At 37.4% G+C, this 15,336-nt stretch overlaps 1 protein-coding gene across 1 annotated transcript in view; it reads right to left on the bottom strand.

Moving 5' to 3' along the window:
- The window catches only part of PTPRZ1 (protein tyrosine phosphatase receptor type Z1), a 104,798-nt gene that overhangs the window by 32,788 nt on the left and 56,674 nt on the right, over nt 1-15,336 (bottom strand). The window contains exons 9-12 of the mRNA XM_074167653.1: nt 14,711-14,895; nt 13,832-13,958; nt 7,040-7,083; nt 1,711-5,290 (exon numbers count right to left, since the gene is read on the bottom strand). Of these exons, the coding sequence (XP_074023754.1) occupies nt 1,711-5,290; nt 7,040-7,083; nt 13,832-13,958; nt 14,711-14,895 (3,936 nt within the window). The remainder of the gene's footprint in view (nt 1-1,710; nt 5,291-7,039; nt 7,084-13,831; nt 13,959-14,710; nt 14,896-15,336) is intronic.

Here is a 15,336-nt window from a genome sequence, read left to right as displayed (position 1 = left end):
TTTATGATTGAATTAAAGCAAAGATGTCTTTGATTTATAGGAGACCATGTTAGACATGCTCACACTGAATTTCCAGTTTATTAAAAGACAATATTTGGCATCATTTATTGGAAAAAATAACATACATGAAATGATACTGTATAGTGTCTTTCAATAATATCTAGAAGACAAGCTTTTAAGTCTGCTGTACTGCTACTGCAGTCATGTATAGTCCTTTTTAATTACTATCAGTAACAATTCAAATGACACCCATTATGTAAACCATAAATCTCTTATGGTAACATTCATTCACGTTAGTAATGTAAGTTCTGAAATATTGATGGTTTTTTTGCTGATTTTTAAAGAAATGTTATGCATTTTACACAATATGATAACCACTTACTGAACTAATTCACTTATCATTGATTCAGTTTTATAACACCTACCTTGTTAGGACCCCTACTGATTTCAGTATGTTTTCTACTTAATTTCAGTATGTATTCTATTTTCTCTTAATTTTTATTTTCTATTTTTCACATTTTGTTAGCCCCAACTACAGAGTTTCAATTTACCACCTTCTCATATTAGTATTCTGTTGCTCATGAGTAATATGACCTCATGTGATTTAACTGTGTATTTATAGTAATGTGCTGAAAATTTCACATGCTTTGTGGATTCCATTCCTTAGTGGATTTAGTTGGATGACACTGCCCTCTACAGATGCTGTGAGTACTTAATGGAAGTTCAATTTATTTATTTTCTAAAATACCACTTTAACCTTGATTGTTGGATTGTATTTTTTTTCAAACATCATAAATACTGTTTCTGACTGCACTGTTGGATTTTTCAATACTCTAACAAGAGACAATGCAAATTACCTGTCTGAATACTTCAATTTTTCCACAATGCATTTTTAAACACAAAGGAAATGCTTTATATTTATCAGTTTTTTATCTATGTGAAGTTCAGTTTTTCCTTCTGACCTTATCCTTGGAATCACAGGTCACAAATACTCTCACTGACTTTAAGAGGACTAAATAGGAAAATAGCACTAAATATAAACAAGTACAGCAGAATCTGGCTCTAGTATTTTGGAAATACGCAAATCTGGCACAAAAAAGTCTGCACCTCGCTGAAGGTGGCATGGGCAGTAAGAATGAAAATGAATGTTTTTACGAGTTAAGATGAATCAGAATCAAACTGAAGCATCTTCTTCTTTGCTCAACACACCTTAGAAAATACAAAACATAACACGGGGAGGAAATATGCTGCTGTAAGATAAAAAACAGACTCTCAGAGGTATGCTATCTCTGGCAGAGGAATGGTTTCCTCTGGTGTGTTTCCGTAAGGGCAGCATCTGTCTTTGTACAGAGAAATTACGTCCCTCTTAAACCTTTAAAATTAAAATGAAACAATTAACATTGAAACAAATTCTGGTTTTAGATTGTGCACCACCCAACTTCTGCTGACAGTACACATCTATTCAAAAGCAGAGCATGAATCTTCTTACTGAAGAATATGTCAGGTGCAGTTTTAAGTAGCCAGAAGTAGCATTCACAAGATAGCCAGCTCAGCATGCATCCCCTGCTCCCCAATGCCTCCTTAATCACACCCACTGGCACTGTTACGTTCTCCTTTTGTTATACGCAGAAAAACCTTCTCATTCTCTATGGCATAAAAGTATCCCCTCACAGCTTTCCATGGTATTCATTAGACTTATCCATAACTAACCTGCCTCAGAGATGTTGAATACTGATGAGTGATCACTAGTAACAGATGAGGCTGATGACTGTGATGATCCAGGAGTTAATTCTGAGTTACCTGCTTCAACTGCCCCTTCAGTGTCTCTCTCATTAAGGTCAGGAAAACTGAAATCTGTTGAAGTTTCATTATCATTAAGGCTATCTGAGGTACCTTGGCCAGAACCACTTTCTTCATCACTTGTAAAAACAGCCCAAGACTTAGACTCTGATGTGTTTTGCAATGGGACACTAGCAGTTTGAATGTGGTTCTCCAAAACTGTTGGGTCGTTGTGCTTCTTAGGTATCACGCTTGCTGTCAAAGTTGGTACGGATGTATAATTACGTCTGTCCATGGCATGGTTTATCTGACTGTCTGATGCAGCAGTCGAAATTTTCTCTTCTTCTTCGGGTTTCTCAGAATGCGAGCTTATAATTAGGTTACTCTGATCCTCGTTATTTTTTACCTTTGTATTTTGCTCCTCTACTACCATATCCTGAGCTTCTCTATGGGAAGTGCATGAGATACAGTTACTTACAGGGAAGCCATCGTCATATTCATCGTAGTCATCCTCAGCTACAGAAGGCCACAAATCGGTACTGGACATGATACTGGGAGACAACCCAGAGGATTCTCTAGAAGGAACCAGCAACCTACTCAAAGTTATGGGGATTTCACTTTTGGGAGGAACAGCCGTAACAGAAATATGTATATTTGGTAAGGGAAGAGTGTGACGAATGGGCACATCAGAATCAGAAATAACTGCAGGCATATGAACAGGATCGAAACCAAGTGCAGAGCTTGAAGAGACACTGGCAGCCTCACTTCTTTCAAAAACACTTGAAGAGATACGTCTGTCTGCAGGAGTAGCTACATGTGGTAACGTATCACCTGTCAGGAAGGGAGTTGTTACGGCATTCGCTGCTTGGGGGGGAAAGGCATTTGTGTTTTCTAAACTGGTCAGCTGGAATGAAACATCGCTACTGTACAACGAAGGCATAACCTGCTGAACATCTTCACTGTTAAACAAACTGGATGAAACATATTCCTCACTTGCATAAGAAACAGATAAACCTTGAAGAGACGCTGTGGGCATACTAAAAGTGTTTGACAACGTATCAGGAACGGAAGGTGCAGATGTAGAATGCAGCATGGTTTCAGTTGTAGCAGAACCTGGTGCCATTTGATGCAATATTTGGTCAAATGTAGAACTATCTTTAGGAACCCTGGAGCTTTCAGCCAATATAGGATCACTAGGCACAACAGCCGTGTTAAGCAGAGTGCCATCGCCAGAAGATTGGAAGGAGGATTGCAGTAATACTTCATTATTTAATGTAGCTGATGTCTCATAAAAGTACGGCTGAGTCGAGGATAACATTTTGCTATAAGCAGGGCTAGAGAGAGCTTGCTCTGAGCTTGCACTTAGCATAGGTTTAAGCAAAGTGTCATCAAAGGCTGGAGGTGTAACATGCAAAGGCTGAACGGAAAGGTGATTTTCTGTAAGCTTACTAATATCATGATCAAATATCTTAGCAGTGGGAAAAGCAAGAGAGACTGGAAGGATTCCCTTTGTGCTAGAAACAGGAAGTGGGCTTTCTTGCAAAGGCGTATTCTGCTTAATTACATCATCATTAGAAACAGATGTAGAAAGTTCAGGTATCGCTTTACTTTCAGCATTGGAAGCCATTTCACTTAAAGAAGTGGAAATTTGCAGTTCTCTCTCAGCTCCATATATAACATCACCTTTTTGAAGTTTCTTATTAACATCACCAAACCCAGATGATTCATACGTAATTTCATCTACAGAATCAGAGGAAGAAACGTTAAGTACCATCAAAGTATCTGTATCAGGCAAAAGGGACTCGCTACCAGAGTATGCTTCAGACCAATCCATATCACTAGATAGAGAGCGCGTAGGCTGCAGCAAAGTATCAGCTTGTGATATTATAGAAGAAGGTTTATGCACCAGTACATTGTTATAGCTGCTAAATAACGGATCTTGACGAAATACGTCAACAGAATCATGCACAAATTCTGCAGAGTCATAGGAAACAGTAAAGCTTTGGAGGGAGCCCACATTACTAGACAAAGCATAAGGAAGTTCAGACATTGTAGATACTACATGCATATTTAAATCACTGCTGGATGGTTCAACTTGAGAAAATATGTGAGTTCTATTATGACCAAATATCAGTGTCTCTGAAGCAGCATGAGTAGTCTGATGTGACACCACATCAGCATATTGAGCAAGGCTTGGCTGTATTAATGTATCACCCTCTGCCAATGTCAAAGAAGCATGCAGGGACACCTTATCACTTGCAACAGCTGGAGCAGCACTTTGTGGAAACATTTGAGAAACTGTATACAGACGGTGAAACATTTTACTACTGGAGGAAGCAGAGGAAAATGTAAGCAAAGGTACATCATCATAGGAAGACAGGGTGGGTTCAAATGACACATCAACACTGGGAAATACAGGTGTGGCATGCAAGGTCACATCACTATCTGATGTAGCAGGGGTAGTGTCGAGCATCTGAGAGTCAAACAATAAAGGGGTGACTAGAGGAAACACGTCACTACTGTAGGAAGGTTGAAGAGGTATCTCACCATTATAGACTGGTTGAGTTGTCTGAGAGAGTACCTCACTGGCAGCAGAAGCAGAACCATATTCTCCAGAGCTTGAAGAGATAGAGTGAGGTGATAATTCAGCAGAGGAGAAAGCAAAGGTAGAATAATGTGGCAATTCTAAATCCGCATCTGAAGTGTCTTGTGAAACCACTGGGCTGCTGGAATAGGGCACTGTAGCTGGCTTTAATCCCTCTACATAAGCATCAGTGTAACTGGTCTGAGACAATTGCCTGCTATCCGATGTGTCAACAGATGGAGTTGTCAGATCTGTAGCTTTACGAAACCATATATTTCCATCAGTGGAAGAAGTATGCTTTGGAGGCTCATCAGAGCTTGAGGGTGCTGCACCTTCTGAAACATACTTAATGGAGACTTGGGAAAGAACATAATGCGTGCTTATATCTGGGCTTCCTGAAGGAAGGGTGTCTTCTTGGGAGGTCTCCTCTGTAACCAGCTGTGTTGAAGAAGTGGTAAGAACCGAACTCCAAAAGTCATCAGATTCCTGATGAGGTTTAAAAGGAGACAATAAGAAATCTTCATCACTATGGCCAGTAGTGGTTATTCTTGTTGGTTCAGTGCCTGAAGAAAGGTATATGTATTCTTCTTCTATGCCTTTGGTGGAGTCAATGAGTTGAGGAGGAATTCCAGTAACTGCTCGGGATTCCAAAAAAGGATCTTCCTCTTCTTCAGAAATTTCACTAACAGGTGGAGAAGTAGGGTAATAAACTGCTTTGAAAACATCATCCTTACCATGCAATTCTTCTTCTCTTATTAAGTATCTATTCTTTTTAGCTTCATTGGGTTTTGTCCCCATTTTTTCTTGGCTGTAGCTGGAAGTAGTCACCTGGAAATCTTTCCTCCTTATTTGGTTTATTGTACTGTCAGTGCTAGGAATCACTGCAGTATCTTCATCCACCTCTGTTTCCTTTTCATCAACTTCATCCTTTGAAAAAATATCATAGCCGAAGACAATTAAAAATGTTTATAGACGCTGTCCGCAAATGAAAACCAAAACAGCAATAATACATTTTTCTGGCTCCATAGAAACAAGAGAGGAAAACATGACAACAATTGAAAAGACTGTTGGTCTTAAAACAAAATATTTAGCTGCAAGAACAGGTATTTTCTTTTCTCTTGAAAATGTTACTTATTTGCATTACAAAGAAAAAAAATTCTGTAGCACAACAACTTTTTAAATATTGTGTTACTTTTACTCTGAGAGACAAAAAGCACTCATAGTACTTACTTTATTTAAAAAGCTCTACCTCTTTCCTAATAAAATGCAATTGTATATGTAGTACACATGAATGAAAAAATGGGTTTGCTATCAGAATGTCTTATATCCTGATATTGATTAAATTGTCATACTAACAGAATTTTAAAAATATATTTATGACCTGTCCTTAAATCTGCTGAATCTTCAGAGTTTTCTGGAAAAGAAGATGTCAGGATGGTCAGCATGACTGTCACAGTTTCATGAGTTTTGTGAGTAATACCACCTAGTCCCTGTTATGACCCTTTGTTTGCTGAATACGAATAATGACGCTTTATGAAAAATCTGTATTAGGGTTTTGACTTTTAAGGACAGATGCAAAAAGAAAAAAATAAATTACATGTCTAAATACAATCAGGATTTAGGCAGGCGTTGAGGATCTAAGCTCAAATTCTTTCGTCCTCTCTTCAACTTTCCCTGCCCCAAATCAAAATGTGTAATGTGGAAGCATCTAACTCGCTCAGCAGGCATTTTTGGTTTGACCTAGACACAGCAGTGCCCACAGCTCTGTGCTGTGCCTCCATCTAGAACTGCACCAGAACGAAACCTGTCCAAGCACAACTCTGTGAACTAGATTGAGAGGCACCTTCAGTTTCTGAAGCGACTTGATTTGATAGGCTCACATAGCCCTAAGATTGAAATGATAAAATAACGTTTCTGAGGGATTAATTGATACAAATGTAGGTCTTACTGAAGAAATTGTCCATGTCGTAAAATCTGCATTAGAGACTGTTAAAAACTTCATTGTGACATTTTCACCTCTCTCCTTGCTGGGACTCCAGAAACCCAGTTACCAAATATGAAGTCTGCAGAGGCTACCGTAAAAGCATCCAAAATTGTGTAAAATAGAGTTATACTGTAAAGTCTAACTTGAGGTCAAGAAGTAAATGACCCTCCAAGAATTGTAGAATTACTGTTAAATTCAACCAGTATCACACTGATAGCAGACACACTTAAATCTCACTCTTCAGCACAACTACCTTCCTCCCTTACTTTAGTTTACTATGTGCTAAGACCATCATTAGCAAGCCCAAATCAGATTTCTCTTTAAACAAACTAGAAAGCCTAACACTGGCTGACAGCTTCTATTCTGCTAAATGAACAATTTTGTTAGACTTCACTCAGAGGTGACAGTAACTTTATGTCCAATTTTTCTATTTAAAAAGATTTAGGCATATCCTGTGATATCCCTTACTTCTCCATCTATCTCCAGCCTCAGAGAACTAACTAGTGAGGTATCTCTAGAGTTATCTAGAGAGAAATATAGCTGAAAGAGAAGGCTGTACATGCATATATGTTATCTGCAGATAATACATTCATTTGGTGACATAGTTTCTCAAATTTTCAGAGAATATCAATTCAATTCAGTTAGAATGTATGTATTTGAAACACTCTCTTAAAAATAAATGAATGCTATACCTCATATTCTTCAGTTTCATTCAGTTCAGGAATGAGATCAGCCTCTATAAAACAAAAATACATACCATATCATCCAACATTTTAAATTCACAGAATTATTGATTCTGCAAGGACTCAACTGATTAGTTAATATGTTTATTGAGGCCCAGTCTAAGATGTTTTATAGGATTGTGTTTGGAGAAGTGGCTAGCCACCTGGGTTGAGGACTAGCTCTAAGGGTAGCAATGCTCATCTAGACAGGACACGTTCAGCCACGGAAGTTTCGCCTGGCTCTAATTTGATGCTGCAGCATATGTTGTATCTGCACTGAGGAACCACATCCTGGCCAGGGAGAACCAAGTTCACGAGAATATTTTCTATGAGAAAGTAAAGTTTAATGCAGAAATACAAGAGAGAAAAAAGGCAAGTCTGGGAATCAACTATTTCTCTACATTTAATCTGAAAGCTCTGAAGATATTCTTGTAAAATGATCTGTTTATAATTTTCATACAGCAAATTCCTTATTTGTGCACCCAGGCTTGGAGTTAGGTACTAGCAAAACAGCCATGCCGTCATATTCAGCATGCAGTAGGCTGCCTGTCTCTGTCAGGGCAGACCAAAGAGACGCACACTTCCTAGAGTCCCGTGCTAAAGGCCTTTTCCAAACTCCCACTCCACTTGATCTAAGGTAAGGATGTGAACCCCATTGTACCACATTCCACAAAAAGTCCCTAACAAAGTGGTACTGGGCACTCTACGAAGAACTACTCTAAAGGCTTTTGAGGCCTCCCCACTTTTCATAAATAAAAAACAGTTGAAGGGGGATCAAGAAATGAATCTCCCACAGCCCAGGTGAGAATCCTTCTCCCTAAGTTTAGAGGTAGACTTTCACCTTCTTTCTCTCTGTCTTTTTGGCCAAATCCAATATTGTACTTCTGATGGTGTCCAGCAAGAGAGGTTTCAAAGCAGGCTGCAAGAAACCTACAAATATCTGGTAGGAACTGGCAAAGGCCTCTAGTGACGACATCTAATACCCCTTCCACTGCATTAACTCATCTTACCGCTCCTTTGGTCCATAGAAAGGTCCATTCCCTTTCTGAATCTTTCTAAGGCATTCTTCTAAGCAATGTTCTAGTGCTGTGCCTGCACACCAGTGCTAGCACATATTCTGAGCTGCACTAAGCGAAAATGCCAGTCTCTTAGCCTGGGGAACAATTCTAAGAATAGCATCACACAGAGCTTCATGTCTGCATTTCCTCCACAATTCCCACATGAAGCTTTCTCAGTACACTAGTATGAAGATATCATCTTTATACTTCTCATTTCTGCAAAGTTAGATGGGGATCTATTAATTTGTACTTAATTTATACTCTCTTTGGTCTATCCATACCTATCCTTCAAAACAAATTGAGACATGTATTATATGCAACATACACTAGATAACACTTATCACATTAACAAGCTCAGTTTTATTTGCAGTTTATAGAACGCAAATAAATTTTGACTAAACAATCCTGCATAAAAGTTTCATAAATTGTTCTTTCGTAACAAACTTTTATAAATCACCAAGTACTGAATTAACCTTTCATTAAGAAGAGAGAGAAAAAACATCTTACCTCTGACTCCTGGAAGCCTAGGAGGCTCCGGGGCAGGGTGGGGAGGGGAGCAGAAGGGAGGAAGGGGTGGAGGAGATAATGATATTCCCTGGCTTCTCAATGATATAAATCAAACACTGTAAACATTAATTTGACAGTCTTTCCACAGTAGACCCACAGCATGTATTATGCACTCTAGACTTCTCTGCAAAATATTTTTAATATAGAGAAATGCCATCTATTCATTCTGTGGTCATTATTCTTGTGTTGAGCTTTAATTAGACTTAATCAGAAAAATAAAATGTGTTGATTGTGCCACAATATACTACATGGTATGTGCCCTCAAATTCCACCAGCAGAAAACTACAGTTTCTTGCCATTGTCTTCATGCAGAGGCATTAACATACATAATAGATGAAAATATATAAATATTAACAACACTAAATCTTCAGGCATTTTTGAAAGCCTGTTTAAATTTAGCTGGTCACAGACAATGAATTTTTCAAAAGCATCAGAGACACACACTTATAGCTGTTCTGTTAATCCTGTTGCTGAGTTTTTGATTTGACAGGAGATTATAGAAATCTGCTAACATCCCCCAGCGAAGGAGAAGAACCGCCCCCTCCAAAAAACAACCCATTGATGTAGGTTGATGAACAAACTTGTTTATTTTTTCTGGAACCACATATTGATTACTCTATAGCTTACATTTTAAAATAAAATAATTAAATTATTAGTTAGAAAGTTCTGAAGAGGTCTTTTCGTAGTCCGTTTTAACAAGAGGTGAGGAAATGAGAGAACAAAGCCCAAAAGGTAACTATTCCCCTGCATTTAAGTTCAATGTAAATCTTTTAAAAAATATCTTAAAACAATCTGATTTGTAATTGTAGGATAATGTGCACAACATAAACTGTTTTCTGTCTTATGTAATAAAAGGTATGGCAAGAACAAAAGTAAAGCCTGCCTTTTCTGATTAAATTAGTTTTCAGATTTCTACATTTATCAGTACAAAATTGGAAAATTGTACCCCCAAATGAAAAATTTAAGATATGCTTAGTGTTTTTTAGGACAAAAATCACTCACAAAGACAAGTTACAAAGAAATAGCATAGTTAGACCCTCACAAAGCAGTGCTGACAGCATGAGCTGCAATGCAGGAGACAGCACTTGAGAGCCATATCGCAGCATGGCTTTTTTGATACACACCAACTGAAGTCTCCACAAGGAAGATAAGAGCAGAGATATATTCTTATTTTTCATTTCCTGTATCAGTAAAAGCATGTAAGCAACACTGGTATTAACTGCACAACAAACTACTGCAGAACTTTCAGAGGTATACAGATGTTATCTAGAGAGACAAAGCACGCATTTAGACAGTTATTAAAAATCCAATTCTAATAGCAAATGAAAATTTGGTAAATAAAGGCTGGACTTCTATCCAAGCTGACTAAAACTCTATGTACATGACTCCCTTTATTTTCAATGGAGGCTGCATAGCTACATCATGCAGGGCATCCGGTGACTTTTACTTATTGGAAACTAACTGGAAACAATTTTCATGTGCAGGCACACTTGTGTATCACAAGATGAAAGGCCACTGCTCTGAACAGTTTAGGAAAAGCCCAAAGAGCAGAGGCCTCGACTATGACCGTTTGCCCAATGTCATACCAGAGCTCCTGAGGGCTCCACAAACTGAGGCAGAGTGCACGGTCCAAAAGAGGTCTTTCCTCTTAGGAAGTACTGCCGAGAACAAGAAGGTTTAAACCTGGTCTACGGATCACCCGGAGCCTGCAGAGCCCTCGCTAACCCAGACAGGGTTGGGAGAAAGCATGAGAAATGCTCTCTCTTGAAAGCATCTTGAAAGGAAAAGGGTGAAACAATGGTCGTGAGGTTTTTTTGAACACCAGATTTGCGATGCACAGTGTACTGAAACTTCCCTCATTAAAAGCGGCCACTCCAAAGGCAGAATTCTTCCCGGAAAAGGGCCCATCTAATGCTTCTGCATGACTCACCCCTCACTTTAGCTCTTAACATGAAGATTAATTGATCTGGAGGTGACTGCAATGAATTTCATCTTAATTAAACTGGCTTACTCAGAGTAATTCTTGCAAATGAAAGTTTTAGCTTATGCTTTATATGAGTCAATTTTATTTCATGTCTTCATGGTGAAGATAACTTTTCTTTCATAAATTCACAAGCAGGAGCTCCAAGAAATCCCCTTTTGCCTCAAGATCTACAAAGCAGATCACAAAACCAATTTGATGTTATAGTTGTAACCAGCAAATTGATCTGAACAAATCGTTTTCATTAGATATCTACATTCTCATATCTCTGTTGTTTAATATTTGCAATATTAAGATATTAAATGTGAAAATATTTGCAACATTTGCATCAGTTAATTCAGATGTAAATAATTAGTAAAAGTAAGTATGCAAATAAACATTAATATTAGAAATGAATGGAAGTTTTTTTCATATTTTAAAATTATATCAAGGGTTGAGACAGCATCTATAAAACTTTTTTATAGAGTGATGTACACCCATAGTAATCATACTGATTAAATGGGAGGGATTTTTCCCTGAACTTTTCTCATCCAACACTTTCAGATGTACTGCTGTGGAAGCATCAAAATAAAAGAACACAAAGTACATTTAATACCTTTGTGTCCATTTTGAATAGGAAGCAGCCCAAAGAAACAGTTTTTTTGAAACACACAAAATATTCATTTTGGTATTTCAGTTTTTATTTATAAAATTCCCCTCTTTTTTTTTTTTTTATTTTTAATTTAAAATATCCTTTAAACTCTTCATTTGACCTGATATAATCTTCCTCAATTTTGAATGTTTTGGAAAACTAAAGAAAAAACCTTAGGTAGATCTGAAGCCATTACAAATTTTCAGAACTGCATGACATTTGCAAAAAAACCCAGGTGTTTATACAGTTCTGATATGCAGATTATTTAACTCTCCTTTTTACAATGCTTTATTTGAAAACAAGAGTACTCAGGATAAGTATATACTTATATACATAATCTGCTTTAATGCAACATTAAGAAGACATTTTTAAATGTTCAAATGACAAAAAACACAAAAATACCATTTTCATAGGTACCTGTTCATATTTTATATAGATACTTCTTTCCATTGTTGTGCCTCCTATCTATCCTTGCATTGTATATTCTCATTTCTTTAACAAAAAGAAATTAGTGGCCTATGTAAAAAGGCATGAGAATATCAGACCTTCACTCAGAACTCCCAAATATAACATTCATTTTGCCAAATTCTCTTGTCTGAGAATACAAATCCCAGAGAAATTTCTGCTGATATACTGGAAGGTGAAATGAGTTTGCCCCATGTATTTCCAAAGCAAGGCCCTCACCTTTCCTTCTACTGAAATGAATGCAAAGCCACTGCTTTGCCTGACTTCCGCAGAAGTACAACAGGGATGGGGTGATCAGTGGCTGTATCTACCCCACTGGCCAGCTGCAGACTGCCAAAGGGCCCATCATCCCCTTGCCGGGTTTGTTCCCCAGCCGTATTTGCTCGCAGCGGGGATGCACTGCCCAGTGCCGCCTGCAGCGCTGGCTCCGTTGTTAGCCAGCCCCAGCACTCCCGACCCCCTCCCTGCCTCTGCATCCACCTTTCCTTCCAAGGGGAGCCACGGCACGCAGCAGAAGGGTATGCAACTCATCCTTACAGCTGAGATACATCAGTAGTAATAGGGCAGTTTATCCCACGGATATTACCATCACGGGATTTTGTTTTGCAATGTCTAGTTTTAGAGTCTTTAAAGCTGTGATGGCAGCACTGCACTGACTTATCTGTTGAACTATTGTTTAATAATGACAACGCTACGCTGCTTATTTGTCATTCCAAGTACGGGTATGTAGAAGAAATCTCATCTGAGTAAATTCTTCAAACACAAACCCAGCAAATTCTGGAAAGGAAGTGGAGGAATATAGTATCTAAGAGGTAGATAAAGTATAAACAGAAAAGTGAAATGTCAGGTAGAATGTCAGAACCTTGTCACGGACTTCTTAGAAAACTGAAGAGAAATAGGAAAATTCTGGTAGATAATAGAACAAGACTCCAAAAATGCATTCTTAACACTATGTGTTTGAAAGACACATTAAATGTCTATTGAAAATTTATATGTACTATACCTGAACCTGTGTCCCCCTCCTTTAGACAAAAGTGCATTATTATAAGCCTATTACCATTATTAGTTCATAATTCATGTGGTAGAGATTGTTGAGAATCATACTCTTTCTCGCTGTAATGTGGTTCCCTTGAAATGAAAAACTGATCTGTTTTCCCAAGTACATCGTAACATTGCTAAACATTTTGCTGTAGCTAAACAGACTTAATGAACTGTAAAACTGAACTTACAGAATCCGTAAATAGACAACAAGAATCCAGGCCCTTAGACAAAAAATGGTTTCTTGCATGATCAGAAAGTCTTTGATTTTTTCCTACGATTAACTACCAGGTTCTTAATTAAAAACGCAGCTCTCACACGCTTTGAAAAGAACTGTGTCTGATGCTAAAACTTCCACAGAATTTAAGGAATTATTAAGGACAAGATCAAGCTTCATGCTATAGTTTCATATTATTTCATATTTACCAGCAGGTGGAAGAAGTAAATCTGGCTGTGAAATCAGTAAGATTTGTTTGTTAGGCCTTTTGATTTTTTGCGAGGCAGCATTAAGAAGCAAGGGAATTCCATCACCGCAAGTCCTTTGAAATCAAACTCCAAGTAATCATAAGAAATCAAATTTCAAAATCAATTGATACAGACTTATAAGTCATATATTGGGTTTGTATAACTTGTTTCCTTAATACTTTGGCTATGTGGATTAATTTTGTGAGGATGCTTGAGCTATAGAGAAATAATACCAAACATGGTTTTATTTCCCTACATTATACTGCTGAAAGATACACTTGTGAGATTTGAAATCAGGTAGGTGTTTTCCAGAATATTTTTAGAGTTAAAAAAAATTAACATGCAGTCTTTCACAGGTAATGTTTACAAGGAATGGAGAATTACATCATGTAAAATATCAGTAGCAAAGAACATGCTGAAGGTTAACTGCAGTGATTTTGAAATTTCATTTTAGCATATTTTGATTGTCGTGCATTTTAACTGGTTTGCAAACAAAATACTTCTTCAAATACAGATGTTAAGCTAAAAGTGATCACTAAGGTCAAAAGACCACTTACCTGGGTCTTCTAAAGGCATATCAACAATGACTTGGTCACTGTATTTTCCATATAGACCATTAGAGCAAACAGCAACTATCTGAAGAACATAACTTGTATTGGGCAGCAGATTATTTAGAATAGCCCCCTAAAAGAAAAACCACGTTTAATCATTTACTTGCAAGTAAATATCAAATATTCGGAAATGTTAATTTTTTCATAGCACATTTTTCTCATGAACCATAAAGCTCCTTTCCTCTAGGACTAATGTATACTTTTTATATTTTATCGTCACAAATGTTTTTCAGTAAACTTTAAAAAAAATCTTGTGAATTTTTAGATGGAGGATACCAAACCATATAATTATTTAATGCTGAACACTAGTTTAGGTAATTAGTTTAGGTAACATTATCTCTGATAAATTATGAGCCTTTAAAGAGGGTAAAAGATCACATTAATAAAATACCATGAAGCTGTAATTAGTAACTTAATATTTACAGCAGTAAGATTGTACTAAATCTTATTACTTGCTTGTGTAGGTCATTCTTTGCACACCAGTGAGCAATGAAGTACAGATCACTATTAATCGACTAAGGGTTTTATGGCTAAGGAGCTCTGAGATTGACATGGTCATAAACTTTTGGGGACAATACAGGCAAATCAAAAGAGCAGCTTGTGAAAGCTTTCTCTCTTCTGGGCAAGAGAGGCTTTTTTTTTTTTTTTTAAATTGTCTTTGTGGCTTCACAGCCAAAAAATGAAGCACAACTTCTGTGAGCTGCAGACAAAGGAGTAGTTTTTTTACTGAATCAGCTCCCAGCTACTGTTTAATCCCCTAAGATAATCAACAGCGAGTGTTTTGCCATCACCCCTTTGTATGAAACTTGAAGAGTTTACAGTTACCAAGTCCTGATACCCATCTGTCAGAAACTCATGCTTAGTCTGGTCTTCTCCATCCAACTGTTGATAAAAGACAGCAAATCTCTCAATTGTGGTGTCGTATACAACTCGAGGTCTTTCCCATGTAACGAGAAGACTAGTATAATTCTTTGGATCAGATTGGACATTTTCAGGCTCTGAGCTGCAAACTAAAAGAAAGAAAAAAGGAAAGAACGTGATAGTTACTAAATGGTACAGATAACTCTACTAAGATTTTGAGCCACCTCCTGAGAAAAGTCTTTTATGTGCCTCATTTTTAGCTTTCTGTTAAAGTATCTGAGATGCCATGAGTAACAAACAGAACCAATATTTTAACACTAAATTTTCAAAAGCAAGTTAATTTGAGGACTGAGTCCCTTTTCCCCCCTTTCTTATACCATATTTTGTGAAATTTTCATTTCCAGTTCCCAAGACATAAAATATAAAACACAAAACATAAAGATTCATATGTATGTCCTGGGGATGAAGAAATCTCTCTTACACTGTCTTTATGGATCTAGCAGAGTAGCATTAGAAGAGCTGCACACTCTCCCACCAGCTATAATAGACTAATCTACAATAGAGTGGTTTTAAAGGTTAAAGGTAAACCT

The sequence above is a fragment of the Numenius arquata genome, chromosome 2 (assembly GCF_964106895.1).
Source record: "Numenius arquata chromosome 2, bNumArq3.hap1.1, whole genome shotgun sequence".
In the NCBI taxonomy this organism is placed as follows: domain Eukaryota; kingdom Metazoa; phylum Chordata; class Aves; order Charadriiformes; family Scolopacidae; genus Numenius; species Numenius arquata.
Note: the sequence above shows the minus strand (reverse complement) of the source record. Positions and strands in the feature narration are given on the sequence as shown.